Consider the following 23,973-nt stretch of genomic DNA (forward strand, 5'->3'; position numbering starts at 1 on the left):
AAAGTTGTACTAAAAAAGGTAAAGAAAGTGCATTATAATAGCTACTGAAAATGTAAGAACATTCAGTTCTCTCTCTGTTCTTCTCTCTCTCTCTCAAAAGCTTGAATGTGAAATTAGTCAATATTGTGCCAGGCATGCAGCCATGCTCTCTGTGTGTTGCACCTAAAGAGGGCGGCTGAAAGGGAGCTATAGTTTCCACATCATCATTCTGTTAATGACACAAAGGAGAGGTATGTCCTTGAAACTAAAAAGCCATATTTCTGTAGCGGCCAGAAGGCTGGCGTATTATTCTCTGCCATCCATTAATGGAGCTGAAGCTCTGAGAAGTATGAACTCTGGGAGGAAATAAGCTTTAAGCTTTCTAACTACTGCAGCAAGAAAAATCCTCTAATGGATGTTATAGGAGAGTATCCTGTATGATGCTGTAGTGCGGCAGTCATTAACACATCACTCTTAACACGGTTTCTCTCTAAGATATTTCTCTCTGATATTAGTTGATAAATCCTTTGGCCATACTGTAGGTTGATGTGATGTTTGTCTGTTAACAGTAGTGTGTCATTAATTAATATTCAATATTCCAGCACAGTCTCTATTATTGCTTATGATTCACCACATTACCAGTAGTAGGAGAACATCTCAAATAAATGCATCCACCTCCGCACAGCAACAAAGAGGCCCTAATGATTTGAGTAATAAAATAAAAGGGAAATGGAAAATTGGAAAGGCGCAGGAAGACTAATTTAAACAATCATTTTGAAACTTTTAATGCAATGTGGGCAGACAGTAGAAAGAAAATCAAGAATCTGAAGATGACGTGTTTGACTGTGTGGGGGAAACTTCTGAAGCAATTGGAGTCAGGACTCACACGATGGAGAGCTGGAGCTTTGATGGCAAACACTGACGGTTTATTTGGAGCTACGGCCAGAGAATTCACAAGACATGTCACGGTTTGACCACACGGTTCAAATGCCACATCAACTCTCAAGAACTCTTCTATAGTTCCAGGTTTTAACTAGTTCGGAGTGTAATAATCAACATTCTTTATCAGCGAGACTAAAAAAATATGGGCCCTGAATCTAACTAGAGCTGTCGTCCACAGAAAAGAATGTGCGCCAGGGAACCTACGTTCCTAAAAAGAAGGGCTTCTAGATGTCCCTAAACTATCTCATGTCAGCTTGTGCTCGGTCATAAGCTGGCAACAACAATGCGCCCAAGCTGCCCCTCCTTAAGAGAGATAGCAGCAATACCCAATACCCAAGGGAAAGGAGACGGTGAAAAGAGAAAATGATGAACTGTGTCAAAGGTTGAATACCTAAGCAAATTATTCCCCAACAGACTGCATTCAGACTGACAGCAGTAATGTTTCCTATTAGAAGTGAAACTCTGAAACCGAGGGGCTCGAGGGTCATCCGGCAAAACAAAACGCGCCACATTGCAAATGTATATTTATGGTTGGGTTCTTTGTGAAATTAGCCGTGTTAGTTCTGATGTTTACCTTGAGGGTTGCATAACCGAGGATCAAATGAACGTCGCCTTGATAGCTTTCCGGAGCGTTAACATTCGGTCTCATCGTATTATAAACCCCTGTGCAGTGTTTTGGCATGTGATAAGCCTTCAAAGTCATTGATTTATCACTCAGACTAAACCTCTTGGATCATGTTTCATTTTTCTCACCGGTACCTGTGGCAACGCGGCCCCTTGTGGGTTTTTTAACAGAGAGCTATTTTTGATCTGAATGTGGCCTTACGTGTCAGACCTGGAGATACAAGCACACCTGGGCCAAGGTCATTTATATACTGCACAAATTATAAATATGGATGTCATGGCCCCAACCTGGCAATCATCCATCAGATCTCACATGTGCTGCTAATCAATGTCAGATGGTGAATGAGATCTCGCATAGACTTAAAATGGTCACCGACAGCCGCGAGAGAAATGACTGAATATCTCAGAGAGGTTATTATGTTCAGGGTTTGGTGCACACGGTCCTCGTTTTATTCATAAAGTGTCATAATTATGCTACATTGAATGTTAGATTTAATATTCTTATGACCTAGTGTTGGAGTCCAAAGTAAACTACATGTAAGCTTCTGCAAATGTGGCTTTTTTTATATTTAAGATACACTGAATTTGTTCTTTGTGGATAAAATTGTCCTACTTTTTAAACAGACAAACAAATCCTCCTAAGTCATTTTATTAATCAGGTGCTCTGCTGAATATTTCTCGAAATAGATTTATGAACTTGTTTTTTATGTTGAATTCAAGCAACAATTTCTTACGATAGTTTGTGACATGAGATTTTTAAACAACAATTCATGGTCCTGTGTCTTTGGAGAACGTGTGCTTCAGATATAAATGTGTCGAATCAAAACACCTCTAAAATAACTTGTTTACACAACACTACTAGATTTAATAATAGACTGGTGAGAATAAACTGAAACAAATATCTTTCAATAAAACAATCGTTTCTATTAGTTCCTCTCATATAAAAAGCGGATTGTCTGGCCAACAAACAGGCCTTGTATTATGAAGGTTATACAGGTCCGTTGTTGCTAGGCAAGTATTTAAATGTATGCTTACTTTCTGAACAATACATCTCTGTGACATCAGCGAGGCTACGCACACTCACTCAATCACCTACAAACCTTCATCTACCTGCTGTTTAAGTAATAAGGAGGCACTTGATACTTCATCAACAGCAGGTGAAGGCTTTGGGGAAAGCTCAGGGTTTTTACCCCTTTACAAATTAGCAATATGGAGAGCCTTGTCATGAAGAACATCAGAGATAAAGCTGCTGTCAGATCTGACTTTAAGTGTGCTCAAACCTCGTGTTTTTTGTAATATTTTCTGCCGATATTCCTGTCGTTGTGTTTTTAAATTATACATAATTGTTGTGATAATAAATATATGTCAGGCTTCCCGTCTCTGACATCTACCCAACACACTTTGTTAAATAGCATTCTCATAACCGTTTCACTGCATTACAAAACTGAGGCATAACTACTTCTATAATATGTCAATAGACGCTATATTCTTGCTGTTGCAGAGGTCACGGACTGCAGGAGGTGTGCAGGCAGCCCTGCTGTACAACAGAAGTGCACATGAAAAGCATGGAGACCACACAGTCTGCCTCAGACAGCAGGGTACAAACACAGATTAGACAAACTATGCAGACGGCCGCATCAGTTACAGCCAGTCAGCTATTCATTCACAGGCTGTCTTCACTGATGGCCAGATTACAGCGAGCAGGACACTGTGAAAGGCACGGGGCGGCTTGTTGAAGGTCAGCACTGAGAAATGCTGATACAAAGACAGAGAGGGAAAGGAGCGGACTCGGTGATTCACGGTTCACATTTCTAGAGGGAAATCACAGCAGCGAGCGTCCAGACAGTCTGGTGGAGCGGCCAATTGTAAAGACGAAATAACATCAAAGAACACATTTTAAAGTGAGCAGGTTACAAATCAAGAGAAAGGAAACTAATCTAAATGTAGAGTTTGTGTCACCCACAGAGATAGAGAAACTTTATAGAGAGGTATATAGGAAGAAGGAGCTGCAGCCTTTACATTACTTGAGCACAAATCGAAACACTTGTATTTCAGATTCTATTTAAGCATGTCTTTGTAACATGAGATATTCATGATTAAAAAGTCTCAAACTGTAAGTTAAACAACGGCTGTTAGATATTTAACAAAACTTAACCCTTCTGCTTCGTTTCGGACATTGTGTTTATCTTTTGTTCATATTTCAATTTGGCCTTAGGATGGCGATAATTGGATGACCATTTTAGTTTTCACTTCATACAGCACTGTAAATTGCATGAAATGATGAGCTGTTTTGTTTTAATGTTGTTGTATGTATGTTTATGTATGTTTTGAGTGTGTGAGGACCCCAGGAAGAATAGCCAATGCTCATGCTATTGCTAATGGGGATCCTAATAAAGACAAATTTGATCCTCAAGCTCCTGGAAACATAAACAACTAAACGAACTATCACAAGATTTTGAATATAGCTTGCTAATGTAGCGCCACACTCAAAGTAAGAAGCTACATTATCAGGGTCTTTGAAAAATACAAATTGAATGGCAAAAAAAACTAGTTTCTATGTAAAATCCCATTCAATTCCATCTGAACCTATAGCGCCTGCATGTTTCAAAACAGAATCTAGTGTTTGACAGCCCATTCAAAATGAATAGCAGCCTATCATTGTCCCAGCTTTTGAGACGTTATGTGTGAAAGTCGTAAAACTCTGAGAACACACCTGCTGGCTGCCACCAAAGTGAAATAACGCTATAGTGTTAGTGTGTGAATTAATGCAGTGCGAGTCTTGGGAGAGCAGTCCCTCGATATATAAATTCTGTTTTGTGGGGATTGACAGCTTAGAAATGTCGGCCTGTATAGTTAGCAGCTATCAAACACCAAGTATTTCAAACATCTAAGAGCTTGAGTGTGCGCGCTGTCACCCGAGGGTTGCCCTTTAAATCAGATAAAAGTGTTTGATTTATAAAAGAATACCTCAGCTGACTCTATAACTACAAAAGCTTTGAATTCTGTTGAACTAAAGAGTATTTCAAATGCAAGTCTACTGAATGTGTGCAATATTGTAGAAGTATGTAGCAAAATGTTTGCACAACTAAGGAAAAAATAACTCCACCGGGCGAGTAATGAAAGAATTTGTATGTGTGAAAGTGTTTAGGAGGTTACAATTTGCTACAGATATTTATCTTGAATTATGTTTAGGAGCTTTGACACTTTCCCAAAGGAAGAGTGTATCTTTTCTCAGCTCCAGTATCTAACAGCATGGGAAATGTCAGTGCCGTCAGGCCGCCCTGTGGCAGGTGGGCGCACATCGCTATGCAGCACGCTGACACTGTTTGTAAAGCACAAAAACAGCACAACACTGAACAACCCCTGCATGAACTCAGGAGGAATTTAGATTGGCTCAAGTTCACCAAACGCGTTCAAAGTCAAAATGCAAAGACTGATTTGACTTTGTTGAACACAAGCTATATGGGCAGATATTTAAAAGGTAATCACAATACTTTAAATACATTATTTGAATAAAAAACATGAGGAAAGTATTACAAGGACAACTTGACAGATTAAAGTGAATGCTTTTCCAACTAAATAATGTTAGATGCTGAACGCGCTATGGGTGCAGTATCTCCACTAAAATCGGGGGTACATAGAAACCCTTTGGCTCAGCGGGTGTTAGGAGATGGCTAACTGGATCTGTGCTCCCTGAAATGGGATTGCTTCTCAGAATAGCCAATGGCAGATGCCTTCCTCCCCTCTGTGTTATTTGGAGCCCAAGGGCAGCGGAGTCCAGCGGCCTGCAGGGTGCTATGCTCGGTCCTTACTTCAGGACAGGCAGAGGGCTTCAGGTCCAGTGGACGAAATGATCCATCTTTCAATCGTTGACTCATGCCTGCAGAGCTTAACAATTGGTATCAAATGCACCAAGGTACCAGCATGGGATGAACGCAGGTTTAATGAATTACAGCATGACAACCACAGCAGCCTTCAATCAATCAATCAACCAATCAAGGTTTATTTATATAGCCCAATATAACAAATGTTACATTTGTCTCAGTGGACTTCACAGTTCAAAGCCTTGACTAAGCTTCTAAACTTGTTCTGCAACTAATTCGCAATTTAACTATAGTGAAACATTTCTAAATCACAATTTCTGAAAACCTTAATGTCATGTCTTTAAAAGTTCTTTTTTTTCTGTATTTTGTATTTATCTCACTGACACATTTGAGTAGAAATCTTTACAATAGAAAAACATAAAGTAAAGAATGGTGGCCCTCTTTACTTAACATATCACTCAAATGACTTTCTTAACTGATTAATTATCCATTAATCCACTAAGCGAGTACTTCACTATTCCAAACCATTACAAATATTAATCAAAACAAATGTTCACAATGGGGTCTCCGCTTGTCTTACTTGGTAAAGAAACAAGCATTGTGTTCCAGTTTTTCAGGAGATAATTCGGTAAGATGAAAATAGAAAACTGTGAAATATCAAAAAGTCAAAAACCAAACTAACCAAGGAATCTCCGCTCAGCTTCCTGTGAACATTACTCTAATTAGTTTCAATGTGTTGCATCAGTAATGGAAAAAGAACTTCAAAAGATGATAACATGAATGATCGTCTTGTGCCGTCAAACCCAATTCTCTACATATGGATATCCAAAAATCAGGAAACAACTGTGAACAGGTCTGAGTGGTGGTGTTGCATGATGCAGCGGAGGACCATATTTTCCTTCTTTTCTTTAACACCTATCTAGGAAACTACATTAGTAAAGGCAGCAGCACCTCCATGGCATTAAAACATATCTAAATTGAAACGCTGAGTACTAATGAATAGAGGTAGGAGCGGCATCCTTAATGAAGCACAGAGAAGTTTAAAATAAATGTACTGTTGCTGACATGCTGAACAGATTAATTTACTTAGATATATTTAAAAGTGCTTAGTATGGAGCACGTAAAAGGTTGCAGTGCATTGCTGATGTTAAAATACTTTTTGTTTTGTAATTAGGAGCTTGTTGCACAAATCTAGTTTCCCTGTAGTGGTTGCTGTTAGTGTTCCTGCTGCTATTTGTTATTACAACACAGAGGATTCCCTGTATCCCTAATGCACACACCTTTTCAACTGTGCTTCTTGTGAAATAGCTTTGAGCTAATATTCATGTCTCGGTTTACTGATAACACCGTCTTGTTATTTAATTTGACAAAGCTACTCGACCCTATCCGTCAGCATTGTAGTACTTACAAATGTGAAGAGATAATCACAGAACAGTGACGGGTTGTATCAACAGGCTCAATCTTTTGCAAAAACAAAAAACATGAGACAAACAAAAATAAAAGAGCAGCAAAGACAAGCCACTGATTCAGATTGATGCTGACATTTAATTAGCCGAGGTAATTTCAAGGTTTTGTTGATGGAAAACAGTTGTTTTTGAAATGTGAATAGTTAAGACAAACAACACTTGAGCCGCTATAAGATCATCTGACCCGGTAGTAGCAGGAGCTGTATCATGTCGCCCTGGTTGTCACATAACAGACAGGGACAGACAAGTAAAATGAAAGTGAATACGAATGTCCTCGGTGTATCCTGGCATATGTTTTCAAAAATAGATATAGAAAAAGTAGTGAATTAAAATAGTGACAGGTGGTTTCTTGATGTCCTTTTGATAGTCTGATTCCTAATTAACTAAAGAAACAAATATGCATGTAAACGTACTAATTTACTGATGGAAGTGTACTTTAGGCTCACCACCAGTGAACCGTAGAGCAGCAGGGGATACACATGCAGCAACAGTTCCTGGGTGGATACACATGCCTCTCAGACCAATGGGCGGGGATGACTACTTCTCTCAAAATGACAGACTCTGAAAGGCTAAAAAATGAACCAAATAATAGATAAACAGAGCAAAAACCAAATAATTGAAATACCGTAGTGTTAAGGCTCTAATAAGGTGTGTGTATAGATAGCCACAGGAAACGCTGAGGTGTGAATTTGCTTTAAAAAAGTTGCCACACACCCGCGACACCTGCTCCAACAGCAAATGCAACTTGCTGATAATACAGACATAGCTGCTATGGGCAGGTCCAGATCTCCTTACTCAACAGGCCCGCAGTGCAGGGTGTGGAAATGTCCTGCGGTTAATGTTCTATATCTTGATCGCCATTTCCTGCAACAGCTGGATGCCCATTTTGGCTCCGGAAATACAGAGTGGCTTTTCCTCCTCACATTTTGATTGGAATGTTAACCTAGGTCTATTTTTACCAGTACACTAGGAGAAGAGTGGTGAATGTATGAAAATCCCGTATGCGAGGCCGTCGCAGCACTGTGAAAAGTTCTCACAATCAGATTGCTTACCTTGCACTCATTGCAAGTATCTTATCAGAAACTTCTAGCTTGACGACTTGGCGACTTTCTCGCTACATTTGGCTGGATGGGCTGGGTTTTTTGGTTGAATCATTTGAGGTACGAGAAATTATAGATTTTGACACTTTCTCTTAGAAATCTCCCATGACCAAGTCAAATAGTACATTTTGATTTAAAGCAGAAAAACAATGCATGTGTTTCCATCCCTTGATTCTGATCCGATTCAAAATTTAATGGGTGCTATATGGGCCCTTCCATTAATGTTCCCCTCTTTGGCCGAGGTGTAATGACAAAAACAACTAAATAATATTTGAATCATAAAAACGTTATATTTTACAGTATAGTTTGTTCCTTCTGAAGGCTTTTAGGCTACTTAAGTCGGTAGCATCCTGCAGAGACCCTGGGAAATCCCAGCTATGCCACTCACTGGAGACAGCTGCCACACGCACAGCAGAGCCCGCGTGGCATCCTACTCTTCATGGAGCCCTGTGATCTCGCCTCGTGGGACCTTCCTTTTAGTGCATCCAGCAAAACAGACCTCGTAAACAAACTTTAAGCCCAAGTTCCTCCTTATCTTCCATCTAGAGATTTCCAATGCACTCGACTTTCTAAACAACGCAAGCAAATAAGCAAAAGTAAAAGTGTTCCTGAGTACAAACACAGATGTCTTAGACTGATCCGATGGCATCCAGATGGTAGAGTTGAACACTCTGATTAAAGGCATTATCTCAACTGTGCTTTTTACTTTGTTCTTTCCTGTTTAACAGTCAAGTCAACACTTATCCAGCTGAAGACGAAACCCATGTCTTTGCTGCTTTTACCAAAAATACTAAGTGTACATTTTGTAAACAGAAAGAGTGATGTGGAACCGATCATTTAAAACAAAATGTAGTGTATCTCCACAAACACAAACCAAACAGTCTTCGGTCAAGCTAAGTAAATGTCGTAATTATTGCAGGTGTTTGATGTTAATCGAAAGAGCGGACAACTCTTTAAAGTGATGACAAAACCTCTTTGATGATGAGTAAAAGTATGATGTCAACATATATAAGTGTACAGGCCTTATGTAAAGGTCGTAATCAGGAAATGGGCATTAAATGTTAACGCCAATGACGGTTTCTCCCTTTGTCCTTCTCTTTCTTCCTTAAATCAATGCTGCCTCGCCTTGCATCAAAAATGTGACATGTTGAAGCCGAGACTGGCTTAACTAAAGAAACCTCCTGCGGTCTGTTTAGATCCTTTGAACCTCCTGTTTAACTACTGCATAAATAGCACTAATTAAAACTAAATCACCATAATAGACCCTTTGTCACAAAAAGCTGCTCCACACTGCGGCTCGCTTTGATCCGAGAGAAAACCCTGAAAGGAAAGAGAAACGCTGACAGAACCCTGTCATTGTGACATCTATCCTTATTTCTATTTCAGTCTGATATTTCACAACCTTTCCTCCTCACTGCCACACCTATCTTCATTTTCTTCTGACAGACTTCAGGTTGATATTTTTAACTGCCTATCTTTCTATCTCTCAAGACATTAAGAAATCCCTGTCAGCGCCGCTCCAAGTCAGAGGTCAAATGCAGTCGTACAAGAACAGTTGGTGTCCATTTCACCAAGGATTGTATTCATATAATGGATCATTAAACATCTTGACAAGGTTATTTATGCACATTTAAAAGAAAATCAAAAAGTAAACATGATCATCAGCAAAAATAAAAAGCAAAATTAGTCAATATTGAAATGGGATATTTGGCATTTCTTTCCGTATTTAAGATCTTTTTACAACATTTAATTTTTCTAATAATCAAGATTTACATAAAGGACGAAGTGCTTTATGTAATTAAATTAATACGCATTATCAAATGGCATTATAAATAAATGATTTGTCTGAATAAATCTGGTATATTATTCATCCTCAATTGTATTAATATTAATTAAATTGTAAAGGTTGTGATTGCGCAGTAACTGACTTTAAAACGGTAGACTGCCGGTGACAAAACACGGAGAGATTAAAGTCATTTGGAGGATTAGTATTTCTTTCAAGCTTTGTGATTGGTTAGTTTGGGAAGCATCTTACTTGACATGGGAATTTAATCTTATTAATTTCCAAGCTGAATTAATTTAGCAGTAGTGCCAAAGGACAATTTTCATACGAGTAGCGTTAATGTTTCAGATCTTAAGAGCCAAACTCATTTACTGCCAGAGAAGAAGAAATGACTAATGTTGGAGATCACTTACGTTTTGGAACTGCTTCAACCTCAACTTGCTCCAAAACATCAGAGTGCAAAGTTATAAAAAACGATAAGATATAGTGCATTTATAGCATCTTTATCCAAAATCCTAAAAATAGGCTCATTGGCGACGGTCTTTTTAAGGTTATATGTTGGTGGCGGTCATCTGCCATGGGTGGAGCCATGACACGCGAACGTACGCAAACTACTCAAGTTCATCCGACAAAAAGGACAAATCTATCTTCAGAAGTTGCCTCATTTTATTTAATTTATTATAGTAGTACTACTACGAAACTCTTTTTGATTAATGTTCAACCAAAACATCACTAAAAGGAAGTATTCTGCATTCTGGAAGCATTCTAAGTTGTGTTTGGGGGTGCGACTGACCATTGATTTTACCGATTTAAAAATTCGGCAGAACTGAAAAACATTCATTTGGTTAGCAAACGAGTAAAAGTTAATATTCGACATTCAAGACGACACTTTAAATATTTTACTCTGATTGGCAGCAGTTACACATAGCACCATCAACCTCTCTAAAGAAAGTGAGACATGACCTTTGACATTTTCTTGTTCTGTGGCTCAACACAACACGTATGACTGGTGGTACGTACAAGACTTACCCGTCTGCGACAGAAAGGCAAACCCTGGGCAATGATGTTGATGCTAAATATCTTGAGTATTTTCTGAGGGGGTAACGGTTCCGTGGCAACGTCCTTGGCTTCTGCCCCGGCAAGTGGCTGCTTCTCCACGTCGGAGGAAGTTTTCTCTTTCCCAAAGGAAACATTTGGCATCTTTCTCCGACCACCAGACGAGAAACGCGGGATATGGCAATGCCTCAGCATTGCAAAGTAGGCTGGCTACTGGATCATATCCCAGATGGCGTTCCGAAACCTGGCCCACTACACGTACAAGCCGATCACTTTTCTCAAATCACTGTAGCAACTTCCTTGGACCTGAAAACCCTTGTCCAGACGTCTCAATACTGTGCTCGCTCAGGCACCTAACTACCACTTCACCTACCTACTCAGGACTCATCTCCCTGCTGACTGGCACCCTTTAAAATATCTCTGGCGTGTGAGGTCACTGTTGCGCTCAAGCCAGGCGGAGCAGCTGCCGTCAGGGCCTGAAAAGAGGATAGACCAACTCAGCCTCTCCCCCTCAGACAGGCACCGTGGAATCTGCTCTCATGACCCCTCGGTGGGGGGATGTGTATCAGCAGTCGTCCGACGCAGCTCACGTGTCCGGAGAGCTTCCTCATTGTGGTCATTCTCTGACCCCCCTCTGGACCTCCCAACTTAGTGAACTACATCACCACTGAGCCCAGTTAACTTTACGCCATTGAAAACTGTCAGCATACAAAACAGCAGATTACTATATCCTGGTCTGAATCACATTTATCAAGTGTAAAGCTAGGATTTGTTTTATGCTAACCTTCTCCGACTCTCCCATGAACCAAGGTGTTCAGGAATGTCAGTAACACTGTCTATGTCAGCAAAGTGGCTGAGGATATTTCAGGAGACGATCACGCAGCTTTTCAATATTAGCATGTGTGACACATGCACTAAAACAAGGACTTACTTGAGCAAGTGTCTAGAGGGATTGACTTTTAATTATATAGAAGTGTGTGAGAAGCATTTTAATTTAAACCTTGCAACACAGACGGAATAAGGAAAAAAGGTATAAGGCAGTATTAGGGCAGGAGTTGGGAACGTTTAATATGACTTTTTGTATGTCTCAAACCATGATTTGGCTGCAGTTTGGAAACTTTTGTAGAATAGGTTCTTAGAGTAAATGTATTTTGTTACTGGTTAAAATCAACATTTCTAAAGGCTGATTCCAACAGAAAATGAATATGAAGCAGAACACCATTAACCATCCATGATGAATATGGATAAATCTACCGAAAGAGCAAGTGGCAAGAGACAGCCTTCTCTGTGTGCATTTAAATGTCTGAACACATGGTAACAGGGAGACCTACGGGGCTTAACCTCTCTTCTATTCTCACATCCACCATTGTTTGAGGAGGATTACAGAGCCAGAACATCTATCAGAGAGGACTGACACACCAGGCCGCTGGACGCCATTGAGTGTTTGTGGCGGAACCACACCCACAGTTTTTACAGTATGTTCAGCAAAATTGGAGCAAGTTGGCGCCTTATCGGCAGCTGTTCAGCCAATTGAGCATGTTGAACAAACAGCAGAGGCTGGGGAGAGAGAGATCCCTGAATGAACATCCAGCTGTCCAAATTAGCAGTGGTTTGACTATTAATGCAGTCTTTCCTGCTTCTTCATAAGCAGTACACTGTAGTATGACAACATTGCAAGCAAGGCAACACTTTGTAGAGATTTGATATTAATAATCTTCCTCATTTGTATTCCAAGCATATAAACTAGACTCAATCGAATCCCGGAGGGTCCGTTCTAAACATACGGTCACACAATCAGTAAAAACATGGCTTGAAGTTGCCATCATTTGTATTCTGATATGGTTGTAAAATACTTTGAGACCTGACGATTGTAGTGCCTGGTATAAAAAGATTTATATTTATATGAGCATAGTGCTGGCTTAAATCTAAGTGAACGAGAAATGTAGTGAAAATTTGTAGGATGGAATTTAAATATTCCCATACCTTTACTAAAAGAGCAGAATATACTGCTTATGCATTTCAGCTGTGAGCTCTCTATCAGCTTCAATATGTTCAGTGTGTTCACATGTGCAACTTCATTAGATGCAATCGGTTATACGTTGGCCTTTGTTGGCACAAGGTCTTTGGGGTTAGCCTGGAGCCTTACCCCACCTATGTCTTATGAGAACTAAACTAGAAAGTTATTTCTTTCAACACAGAGAACAAAGTATTTCCATACTAAGCAACAAGGAAAAACTAATCTGACAAAAGGCAAGCTTGTTCATGTTTGATTGGATTAAATCATCATTTCATTTCCCTACTTAGTTTCCAAACTATGACTTGTGGGGTTACTTGAGCTTTCAGACTAATCATAGGTCATACAGCTATGTGAGAGACACACTGTTCCAGGCGCTACAACATGATCAGGCCAAGAAACTCGTTAAGTTGCTAGCCTTGCAAGAATATTAACCTTGGAGCTAGGGCCGGGTTATAAAAAAAAGAAAAGAAATACCTCAATTGCTACATTATTGTAAGGTTAACTATTGGTGCCGTCACAAAATATTTTAACAATTGGATTTCATATATATGAAATGCATCAGTAATGTGGATATAATGGATACGTGGGTAAATAAGAGAACAGCTAGAACAGTGTGGTATGTTCAGAAAATCACCTACATTTCCTGTAATGCAGCATTTAACCCAGAATAAAGAAAATAGTTATGTGACCTTACGGTCTAATGGCGCTTTTCCACTGCAGGACCTAGCACGGCTTAATACGGTATGGTTAGGCCTTGGTAGGCCAGGCTCACTTTATGCAGCGTTTCCATTACAGTTTAGTTACTTGAGTAGTTCATTTCATTTCAAACCTTTATTTACCCAGGTGTATCCCATTGAGATCCTTGATCTCTTTTTCAAGGGAGACCTGCTCAAGTAGGTTCCACATGAAACATAAAAACATAAACAGAACAACAAAAAGGACATCTTACAGCATCATTACAGGGATTACAATTTACAATAACTATCCACATGAGCAGGTACCAACAGCTTCCGATTGAGTAGCATCCAAGTAGTAACTATAGTAACGCAGTGTAGGCGGGGGGATCGGCTATTTGGCGGGCGGAGCGACGCTGCGTAAAACTGCCGTGACGTCATCTTCAATGCGAACCACAAAACCAAAACATCAGCCGTTAGCTGTTAGCACTCAGAGCTCACAGCTCCTCATATCTGCTCAGAAACTGGACAAAAGTTAAACATGTACAAACCACAGAATGTCTGTGTCATGGCGAATACAGTCGCTGGTTTAAATATGTCTGTAGGCCGTTGTTGTGAGTGTGGACGGAGCATATACAACGTTAGCTTAGCCTGATCAATCCGATCTCCATTCAGGAAACACCCATTTAAAAAGGTTTTTCGCCTGCCGTCTTGTCTTGTCTGCAGACCGGTATCAGTATGTTGTTACTTCGGCATCATTTTGAAACTTTATTACAATTAAATCACGGTAAAATACGTTCATTTTCTTGTAGTTGTAGCCCCCTTGCCAGCCATTCTCTCTGACCATTCAGCAGTCGTTAGTGTTTACGTCACTAGTTTAGCATATTCAGCCCGGTTGTTGGCCCGGTAAGAACCTCCATTTTGGAGGGCCAGAAAAAAGGTGAAAAAGTAGCCCTGAGCCAGAACTACCCCTAGTGGGAAAGCAAAAAAAAGGGCTTAAACCGTGCTAGGTGCTGCAGTGGAAAAGCGCCATAATAAGACAATATCTAGTGACTTATAGAGATCTCAAAATGATCAGGTAAATATATTAAGTAATGGAATGTCAGAAAATGCATTGTGTTAGCTTTCCCATGACCAAGAAAGTATACGTTTTCCTTTGTTGGAAAAGGGAGATAAAGATTGTGGAGTTCTTAAAGTTCTCACAATACAGAGTTGTAACTTTGTGCAGTGGAAAGGTGATGTTATAACCTCTTGTTACAAGACTGAAACCGTCTGGTGACTACTCTGGTAGCTTCGAAGGGTAGATGGAAACATGCAGTTTCACTACAGTATTCAAGACGTAAAGGATCAACACCAGGAACAAAAGGCACTTTAATAGTTAAGCAAAATTGTTTAATTTGCCAATAAAGACTTGTACACCTATTACTGCCTGGTCATAGAGTTTGCCATCCCTTGAGGGCCAGAGGTCAAGAATGTTGGCTTCCAGTAACTCAGTACACTGACAGATCACTCCCAGCTCTTCAGTGCAACTGAGATGACAAGGTATGCAGATGAAGATACTGTGATAGGGAGAAACTGTAGACCTTCACTGGGTAGTATAAAGCAATAAACGTAGATTCTCAATGTCAATAAAGCATATTTGTCATCAAAACTTTGATTCTTAAGGTAATACTCATCTTTCCTTTAGCTTAAAGTGTCAACAAATATTGTTGTATTCAAATAAAGTACAAATATGTTTGGAGGAATCCTAGTCAGTGTTCAAACTTTGTACTGCTGCATATTAACTGCACTGAAATGTATTCAACACTATTCCTGCTGCTTCAGTGCAGCTGATATTACTTACAGCTCTGGAGAGTGTGAAGTGTGAATAGGAAATCTTTTTATAGACTTCATCATAACATTAAATATCATAACTAAATGATGCTCCTACTGCGCCTAAATGACAGGCAGTGATCAGCCTTTGAATTTATGTCAGAGTACCATTGTGATCCATGCATGGCAAGTGTACAGGTATGGTTTATTACATTTAAATATCAATATTGTACATACATTTGAAATGAAGGGTATTTATCACCCACACACTGTCTCTACAGCATCAAGTGATAACGCTGCCAAACACCAGAGGCATTACTAGAAAAAACCGACAACATGATTTCTTGTTTTCACACACCGCTGGATGATGTCCATGTGAGACAGCCTACACTCCATTCATGAGTAAAGCCTGTGGTGGTGCAGTCGGAGCACAGCTGCAACAAGCACCATGAATTATTGTTTGTACATGATTCTCAGGCCACTGCCTCCCTCTGGTGTCAAACACTGGGACAACAATGATGCTCTGCAAAATACCATCCAATAGAACGATACCCTGGCAGCCTTTGACTGTGCAGCTAGTGTCAGGATCAAACAACCAAGGATATTTTCAACCGGAAATTAATCTGCAAGGCAAATTAAATCCAACCCCCATCACAACCGCCACATCACAATTAAAATTGATCGCCACTGCAGATATATTTGTCACTGCACAGGAAAGCTGAAAGTATAATACAACTTCAGGATCTTTGAAAGGGCGTTTCCTTTTGGCCGATGTCTATTTGTCGTCTCCTAAAACCGAAAAGGCTGCTGACAGGAGCTTGCAAGAGTGGTGGGCAAACATGTTACGCCATAACAGCTCTCTCTTTTACGACACATGCAGAGCTATTTTTTTAGTATTAATTAAGCAAACCCGACTGAATGGGCAATTATATGAGTCCCAACGGCTGCCGTTTTTGACATCAATTAGCACACAATTAACACAAATCCTATCTGAGGCAGCACAGAAGACAATCAGCAGCTGTCTGCGGGAGAAATGGAGGACTCACGAAAAACAATTCGCTGCAAGTGGGAAGCCAGTGAGAGATCACATCCTTGTTTGCTGCACTTTTGCATCGTGAACCTCAAAATGCAAAGCTCCCAAAAGTGTACGAAGAATACAACTTATGGTTTTACTTGGAATTGTGTCAGTTTTAAAGATTATATTCTGACCTTCCACTCTGAGTGACATGTATGGATGATGGTGTAGATATTTACTGTGTTCATATGTTGTTAGTTTCTTGTCACCTTGAAATGTAAGTCTTTGCATGTTCAGACATATGTATTGCTTGTGATACTATGTGTTATATCATATAAACTAAACTTAGATAACAGACAGATGAGCAATGGTGTTAAAAAACAACTTGGAATTGAGTTGAAAAAGATGAAAGGATACGGCTAAGCAGTAACCAATCCAACAAGCCTGCGTTTCAGTTCATAATGAGAGTTTCTACTGAAGACGATTCACAATATATTTGTAGTGACTGAAACTAGTTGCTTTCATGTGGGAGGATGAGAACACTGGTCCTTTGTGGCTCTGCCTGTGTGAAGGACAGTGTGTGGGAGACGCCACCTACAACAAGCAGGCTTCCTTTCGGAAAAAACATTCATTAGTGGCAATGAATAGTCGTGTGTGTGTGTTTGTGTGGAGAGACGTCCAGTGGGCTGCAGTAAAAACTACTTGGCTGAGAAAGGTATTAATCATTCACATCTCAAACATAATTCTTATTTTATTAAGTAAAAATGTAGATTTTTCAGGCCTGTATCCACATGTTGATCTAAATTAAAAGGGTTCATTTGTGGAATAGCTTTGAAAAGGAAAATAAAATGTTTAATACGCTAAATAGATTTTGTATAGATTTTTATATAAATTAAGAGGATTTAAAAAAAAAAAAGTTTGGGTGAATTAACAGAATAACTTATGTACTCACTCTTTTTTAGAAACAAGTCCTGTTTCTCATTTGAAGCCATGAAAAGGCTAGTCACTGTGACCTTTTTACTTACTATGGTGATTTGATCTATATGAATGCACCTGCCCATTGCCTGGGAAAGTTAGATGCCGTCTATCACAGTGCTCTGAGATTTGTTACTAACTGTAAAGCACTTACTCATCACTGTACCCTGTATGCCAAGGCAGGTCTGCCTTCACTAGCTGTATGGAGGCTCAGTGATTGGTACATGTTCATTTACAAAGCCATGTTGGGTAAACTACCTTTTTATATCTGCTCTCAGATCTCTCGACAAATTGAAAGTACTTATTGCCTGAGATCTCATTATGTTGTTTTATTAAATGTGCCAAGTGCTAGGACTGTCTTGGAACAGTCTGCAAACATGTTTAAAACTGAGCACTTTGGTTCCCCGGCATCATTTTAAAACTCGGCTGGGTGACATGCTGTTTGATACTCATGGTACCTGTCACTGTAAATAGAGTTTGTAAACTGTACCCTGTACATTGTGTTGTATGTCATCCTTATTGTTGTTCTGTTGTTTTTATGTTACATGTGTAACTAATGTCCTGCAGGTCACCCTTGAAAAAGAGATCTTTTGATCTCAAGGGGCTTTCACCTGGTTAAATAAAGGCTACAAACAAACTCAGCTTCCACCTTGTCATTCAGTATAACGTTGCTTTGGTTTGTCCAATTTTTAAATGTAATGACATATAATGGTGTTATGGTTTTGTATATGTGTAATTGATTTGTATAAAATTGTAATGGACCATAATAAACCAAACTAACAAACAGTCAAACCTAAAACTGTAAAAAAAAAAACAGACTGCCGTAAAGTGCATATATTGCTGAGCAGTATAACTGTGATTCATATTCCACATATTGCTCAATGCCATAACGCTCTTTGTTCTTATGGCTGTAGGAACAAAGCGGGAGAAAAATATTATTTCAACCTTGATGAAGTCATTGCGTCCCCAAAGTGATTAACCAATGAGCACCAGAGAGAGCAGCTGACCCTCTCTTTGAATGTTCCTTCATCAATATTAACAAAGCAAGAGCTTTGAAGATCAGACACGACGAAGAGGAGAAGGACATCTGAACATTTAAAGATGATACTAACAGATTAGTTAAATACATCATTTTACGTACTAAAGATGTTAATCTGCCCAGAGGATGGGGGTAAAGGCTGAAAAGGTCAAGTAGTTTGGTTTTCAGGTCTCACGGTATTAATGTTTTTCCTATCTCATGTCATTCCAGATAAATCAATGTCTTATTGAGGCAGTGTACTGAACTGTCGATGCACTCTTGCCCTCATAGTGTTCTCCAGCTTTGCCCGTCATAGCTCTGCAGATCCACTTGCAGCCAAGGTATCTGATGAGTCATTATAAGACATCTAATCCCGTAGGATCACATAATGCCTGAGTCATTAGTCATAGTGAGTGATATGTTCAAATTCATTCCAAGATGAACAGGCAGCAGTGTACCGTAGAGTCTAAAACAGGCATGCTATGTTCCTGTTTGTTCTCATCACATAGGAAAATATATACATATATATATATATGTTCTTTTAATACAACTTAATTAGGTGATAAGACTTAAACAATTAGTAATCAAGAATTAAAATGATGTATTTAAAATGTTTCCAATGCTCTCTCCCATGCTGTGCGAAATAAATGTTTACCTTCATTCCACATTTAAAAGCTGAGAAGAGTAAAACAGTCAAATACAAAATGATTTTGACACAAAAACAGAAACTAAGAAATATAACATCTGCCACTTGTGATTGCACGCTCTTTCTGAATCTAAATAACAAACATGGAAACCAAAACTATCTTTTTGTCTAACTGTGAAGCGGAGCGGTTCAAAGAGTGTCAAATCCAAAATGAATACTTACATTATGACCTTTGACACTTACCTTAAACAACCCTAAAGATTTTCCCCACCTGCCACGGTCAAATCTGCCTTCCCAGGGGCTAATGTATACGACACATTATATAAATATCAACACCTGCCCCATCCCAACAGACTCAACCCTCATGTCAACCCAACACCATACAATCTGTCATTCAACACATTTAAATGTCATGTGATGCATGTCCCTTTAAGTGTCCTTGAAGAGAGAGGCATCTGCTCAGATTGTAAATCTAGATTCAGTTTTGACTCAACTCCAGAAACTCTTTGCACATCAGGGCTGCAGGGGTGTTTGAATATTGATTCATGGAGATCTTAAAGAATGTCAAAAGGAAAAATGATGACCCCGGGTATCACCACGTTGGCTCGATGCGTGTAAGAAGAGGAGGTGAAGCGTCTCATTCTTGAGACCCGAGCCAACAGCCCCAAGAGCCTGGGAACAAAATCTGTCCTCAGCAGGGACATGTGAACACACGCACAGAAAGCACAACATCCAGGGTTTTGTAATGCTACTTCTAGTTTACACCTTTACACATGCACACTGTTTGCACACAGACATCAGCTAACCCCACATGGACGGACTCGTCCTTGGTCCAAACATGGGTACTGGTCCTCTGCTACAACCTGCTGGCCCTCATTTGACACATGGATCCTGCAGCTGTCACAAAAACCATATATCATAGTTTTCAGCACTGCACACGTATGCTCTATGGGAGCACACATGGGACCTTTAACTGTGCCATTTAAATGAAGGTTATCCATCTACTACTACTGTTACTGCACTTTGAATTGCCTTGTGTTGAAATGTGCTATATAAATAAACTTGCCTTGGTTTTGAAAAGTATACAGAAATACCTATGTTCTCACTAACCATATTAATAAATTAACATGCATTGCAGATCTGCTTGTTTATTTATTCAAGCGTTTTTATAATGAAGTGAAATTATTAGCATATTAGACTCAAAATCAGATACAAGATCCATGGCTACTTGGGGACACTTTGTAACAAATAAAATGCACAAATACTTAAATAACTGTTTGGTTATTATTTAACTTGTCAGACAGACAGAAGTTTTCAGTTGTTATGTGATCTGTATAAATCATTGTTGAAGCTACATTGAGGCTCACTACACAGTACTTTGAATTTCTTAAAGCTTGTGTTAATGTTTATATGAGTTACCTTTGATCATCTAATCATTGCCAATAGGCTGTCACCAATGCTGCAATATTAAGTGACTTCATCTGCAACTGTTTGATAAAGTTTCAATTGAATAAAGTCCACACTTGTTCCAGTTTATTATTTGAGAGGGTTTTTCTGCTTTTCTCTGCATTGTTTTTGTGGTAAAATAAATATACTTCTGAGGATTAAGTGTTGGGCAGTCAAAACAAATATATCAAACCTAATTCAGATTTGTGTGTCACACAAGAAAAGGTAGAGAATTTTCCACCGTCACTCTTATTTACAATCTATAATAGCCCATTACAGCAAAACCATGAGTATTAATATTTGAGATGACTCCCTTGAACCGTCAAATAAATGTCAATCTAGTCTTCCTTCACCTCCCCGAATTCCAAGCATTCAGGACCCACAGCTGAACAAAATGTGTACTTTCAACATCAAAGCCAGCTGGCCGTGCGCAGTGACCCTGACAAACCTTCCTGACAGCTGCGTCAGATGGTGAGAGGCGCACAGGAACAAATTCAGAATAACTGCTATATTTAGGTCAATATAAGCAAGGGCAATGTCTCCATCAAAGGCTCAGACACAAACACAGAACACCACTCAGGTATGACATGGAATACAGGAAACAACCGTGACATTTGAGAGAGACAAATGCTCTTCAACAGCAATAATTAAACTTCATTGTGAGTGTCGGAGGAAGCAGTGTACGTGTCATGAGACTTCACTGCTGATGATAAATCTGTCACAGCTTTGGTTATTACCGTCTGTCGAGATGTGTTTATTATCTCTGATCTCTTCTATATTACCTCTGCTAGATTAAAACACCTGTGCCTGCTATTGGAATGTTGAATATCTGTTGGAAGTGTTTTCTTGCGTGCCTGAGAACAAATCTGAAGAAATAGTTGGACTGATTTGGCAGTTTCTGTTATCATACTAGCCGATATGTATTCTTTGAGCACATGGGACTTCTGTTTTCTCCATATATATATAAAATCCATAATATAGTGAATTAAAGAAAATGGCTGCCTCTGAGAAAATCAGAAGTGTTATTATTTTCATCTAAAAATGTGTTGTTCCATTACATATTCGCACGAAGGTGGATTTGAAGACCTCTGACCAATTAGAAATATATTGTAGCATTTTATTTTTCACACTAAACTAGCCTTTGAGCATGAATATGAATATATACGATACAATAAAACGGCATAAAACATAATTCATGTTAGTCTTGTTCCATTATGATCCATTATTATATCACACATGATATAAATATCTGCATCTAGCATTATTTTGGGAAAGAAAACTATAACAAGGGTATGGATTCAAATGAAAACCGGACAAATACTGAGTTAGGGTGGGTAATTGATGCTGCAGATTTTAACGACTATTGCACAATGTAGTCATCAGTTCAATTGAATCAAATTGAATTGGTTTGAAGTTGTTTTTTACTTGCGCCACCATCTGTTGAAATAATCATAATACTCCAACAGGCTATTATTAACAATGGAGTCTAGAGGACAAAGCTGTGGCTCAGTCAGTAGGGGCTTGGACTGTGAGTCGTAGGGTCGCCGGTTCAAGTAGTGTGGAGTGCTACTTGGAGAGGTCCCAGTTCACCTCCTGGGCCCTGTCGTGGTGCCCTTGAGCATTGCTCCCCGGGCGCTGTACAATAGCTACCCACTGCTCCTAGTGCTACACTCCTGCTGCTAGGATGGGTTAAAAGCAGAGAACACATTTCACTGTGTGTGCTGTGTGCTCTGCATGTGTGACCATTAAAGAGGGTTTCATCCCTCCGATTCTATCTATGATGGCATTAAACTACTTCTATTTTTTAAGTGCTTGTTTGGATTAAATACATTCATAGATACATTTTCAGTAATATGTCAGTCTAAAGATGTCTATATTATAGTCTATGTCATAGCATTGCAAAGTCACTGCAAGCCGTAAATACCATCTACAACTTCTAGTAAAACATCATGGCCAACTCCATTCCCCTCGTTTACATACAGGTGTTTTGAAGGCCACTGAAACACTCAACAACATATCCATGTCATCACTGAAACAAGACACCGGCAATAAACACTGGAGCTGTGCTGTAAGAGCCGTGAGCGAAGATCTGACGATTTGTTTCACTCGTCTTCTAAACATTAAGCGGTTTTCAAACTCGTCATGTCACCAATCAATCAGGGAGGCATGAACGTGCCTGGAGTTTTCAACAAGATGAAGTGTTTTACAAAGAGGGGGTTCAGCTATAATTCCTTCTTCCTGTGCTGTCACTCCTGTCACAGACTGCATGACAATGTGGGGCTGGAGAACAGTGCGTGATTACACTTCTGGAACAAGAGGCACAGAAACACTTTAACTTCTGATAAGTCATTGTTCATCTGTTTTTACGATTGTTGTGACAACACATAACAGCTGCTTTAATCATTGGTGATTCAGCATTTATCCACACCCTCCTGCATGTCTCATTAATGCCAGCAGAGGGATCTGATCTACATCATCTACCCCCCTTTTTTTTTTTCAATAAATGGATGTTTTCAAAGTAAATGGATAATCGTTTTTAATAATCGTGATATCAATTATTATTGACCAAAATAATCACGATTACGATTTTTGCCATAACAGCCCTACGGGAGCACCTTAAGTGGTAACAGCGTATGCTTCATAAATGCTACATCGCAGATCAATTTAATAGCATGTAAACAATAACTCTCTCTCCCCTTGTTTTTTTATTTGGTTGTTGTTGTGCTGCAGAAAATGTGTTCCTACTTAATAATAGGTGATATCTGCAGCCCTAAGTACGATATAAAGGAAGTCATATCATTCATTTTGTAACATAATCCTAGGGCAGGGGTCTGCAACCTTTTTGACCCAAAAAGCCATTTTGCCCCCTTTTCCATCAATTATTTTTGTCTGGAGCCGCAAAACATATTTGATAGCTTGATAGCTTATAAAGTATATTGTTACATCATAGACAAGAACTACAGTTTTTTAAAATTTATTATTTATTACATTATAGAAAACTGTTTGTTTACCTCTAATAATAAACAAATAACTCTTATAAGGAGAATTAAAAAAAATACACAGGCCAACTTTAAAATAAATCAACACAGCACTTGGGGATTCCTCTGCACATTTGAAGAAAAATTAAAATAATTCAAATGGGCCTAGGGCTGCTCGATTGTGGCAAAAATCATAATCTCGATTATTTGGGTCAATAATTGATATCACGATTATTAAAAACAATTATCCATTTGATTTGAAAACATCAATTTATTGGAGGGTTTTTTTTTTAACACTGTTTTTAACAGTTGATTACCCTGAACTTTAAGTATAACTCAAATGAAAAACCAATAAAAAAAGATGTATTTGAAAGGAAAAAAAAGTAATAATAAAAACATAATCATTTTATTCCGATTACGTTGTTTTCGTAATCGTTGCAAGCCATAATCGTAATTGCGATTAAAATACGATTAAGTGAGCCGCCCTAAATGGGCCCACTTTGAAATAAATAAAACATATAGCTGCACCCTAAAAAGAGTTAACTGATTGAATTATGACTGAAGATCGTCCTCTTCCGTGTTTTTCCTCCAATACGTAAAGGCTTCAGCACCTTTGAA

General features: G+C 39.1%; 1 protein-coding gene across 3 annotated transcripts in view; it reads right to left on the minus strand.

The window, feature by feature from the left end:
* The window catches only part of fbxw7 (F-box and WD repeat domain containing 7), a 122,515-nt gene that overhangs the window by 56,636 nt on the left and 41,906 nt on the right, over positions 1-23,973 (minus strand). Inside the window, exon 1 of one of the 3 annotated variants that reach the window (XM_079665222.1) lies at positions 10,748-11,192. The exons of 1 other annotated variant lie outside the window; for it this stretch is intronic. In XM_079665222.1, coding sequence (XP_079521348.1) covers positions 10,748-10,969 — 222 coding nt within the window. In that variant the 5' untranslated portion in view covers positions 10,970-11,192. Of the gene's footprint in view, positions 1-10,738; positions 11,193-23,973 lie in introns of those variants that run through there. One more of the 3 variants, XM_079665221.1, reaches the window with a different exon arrangement.

Source organism: Notothenia rossii (assembly GCF_949606895.1).
Source record: "Notothenia rossii genome assembly, chromosome: 1".
NCBI classification, from domain to species: Eukaryota; Metazoa; Chordata; class Actinopteri; order Perciformes; family Nototheniidae; genus Notothenia; species Notothenia rossii.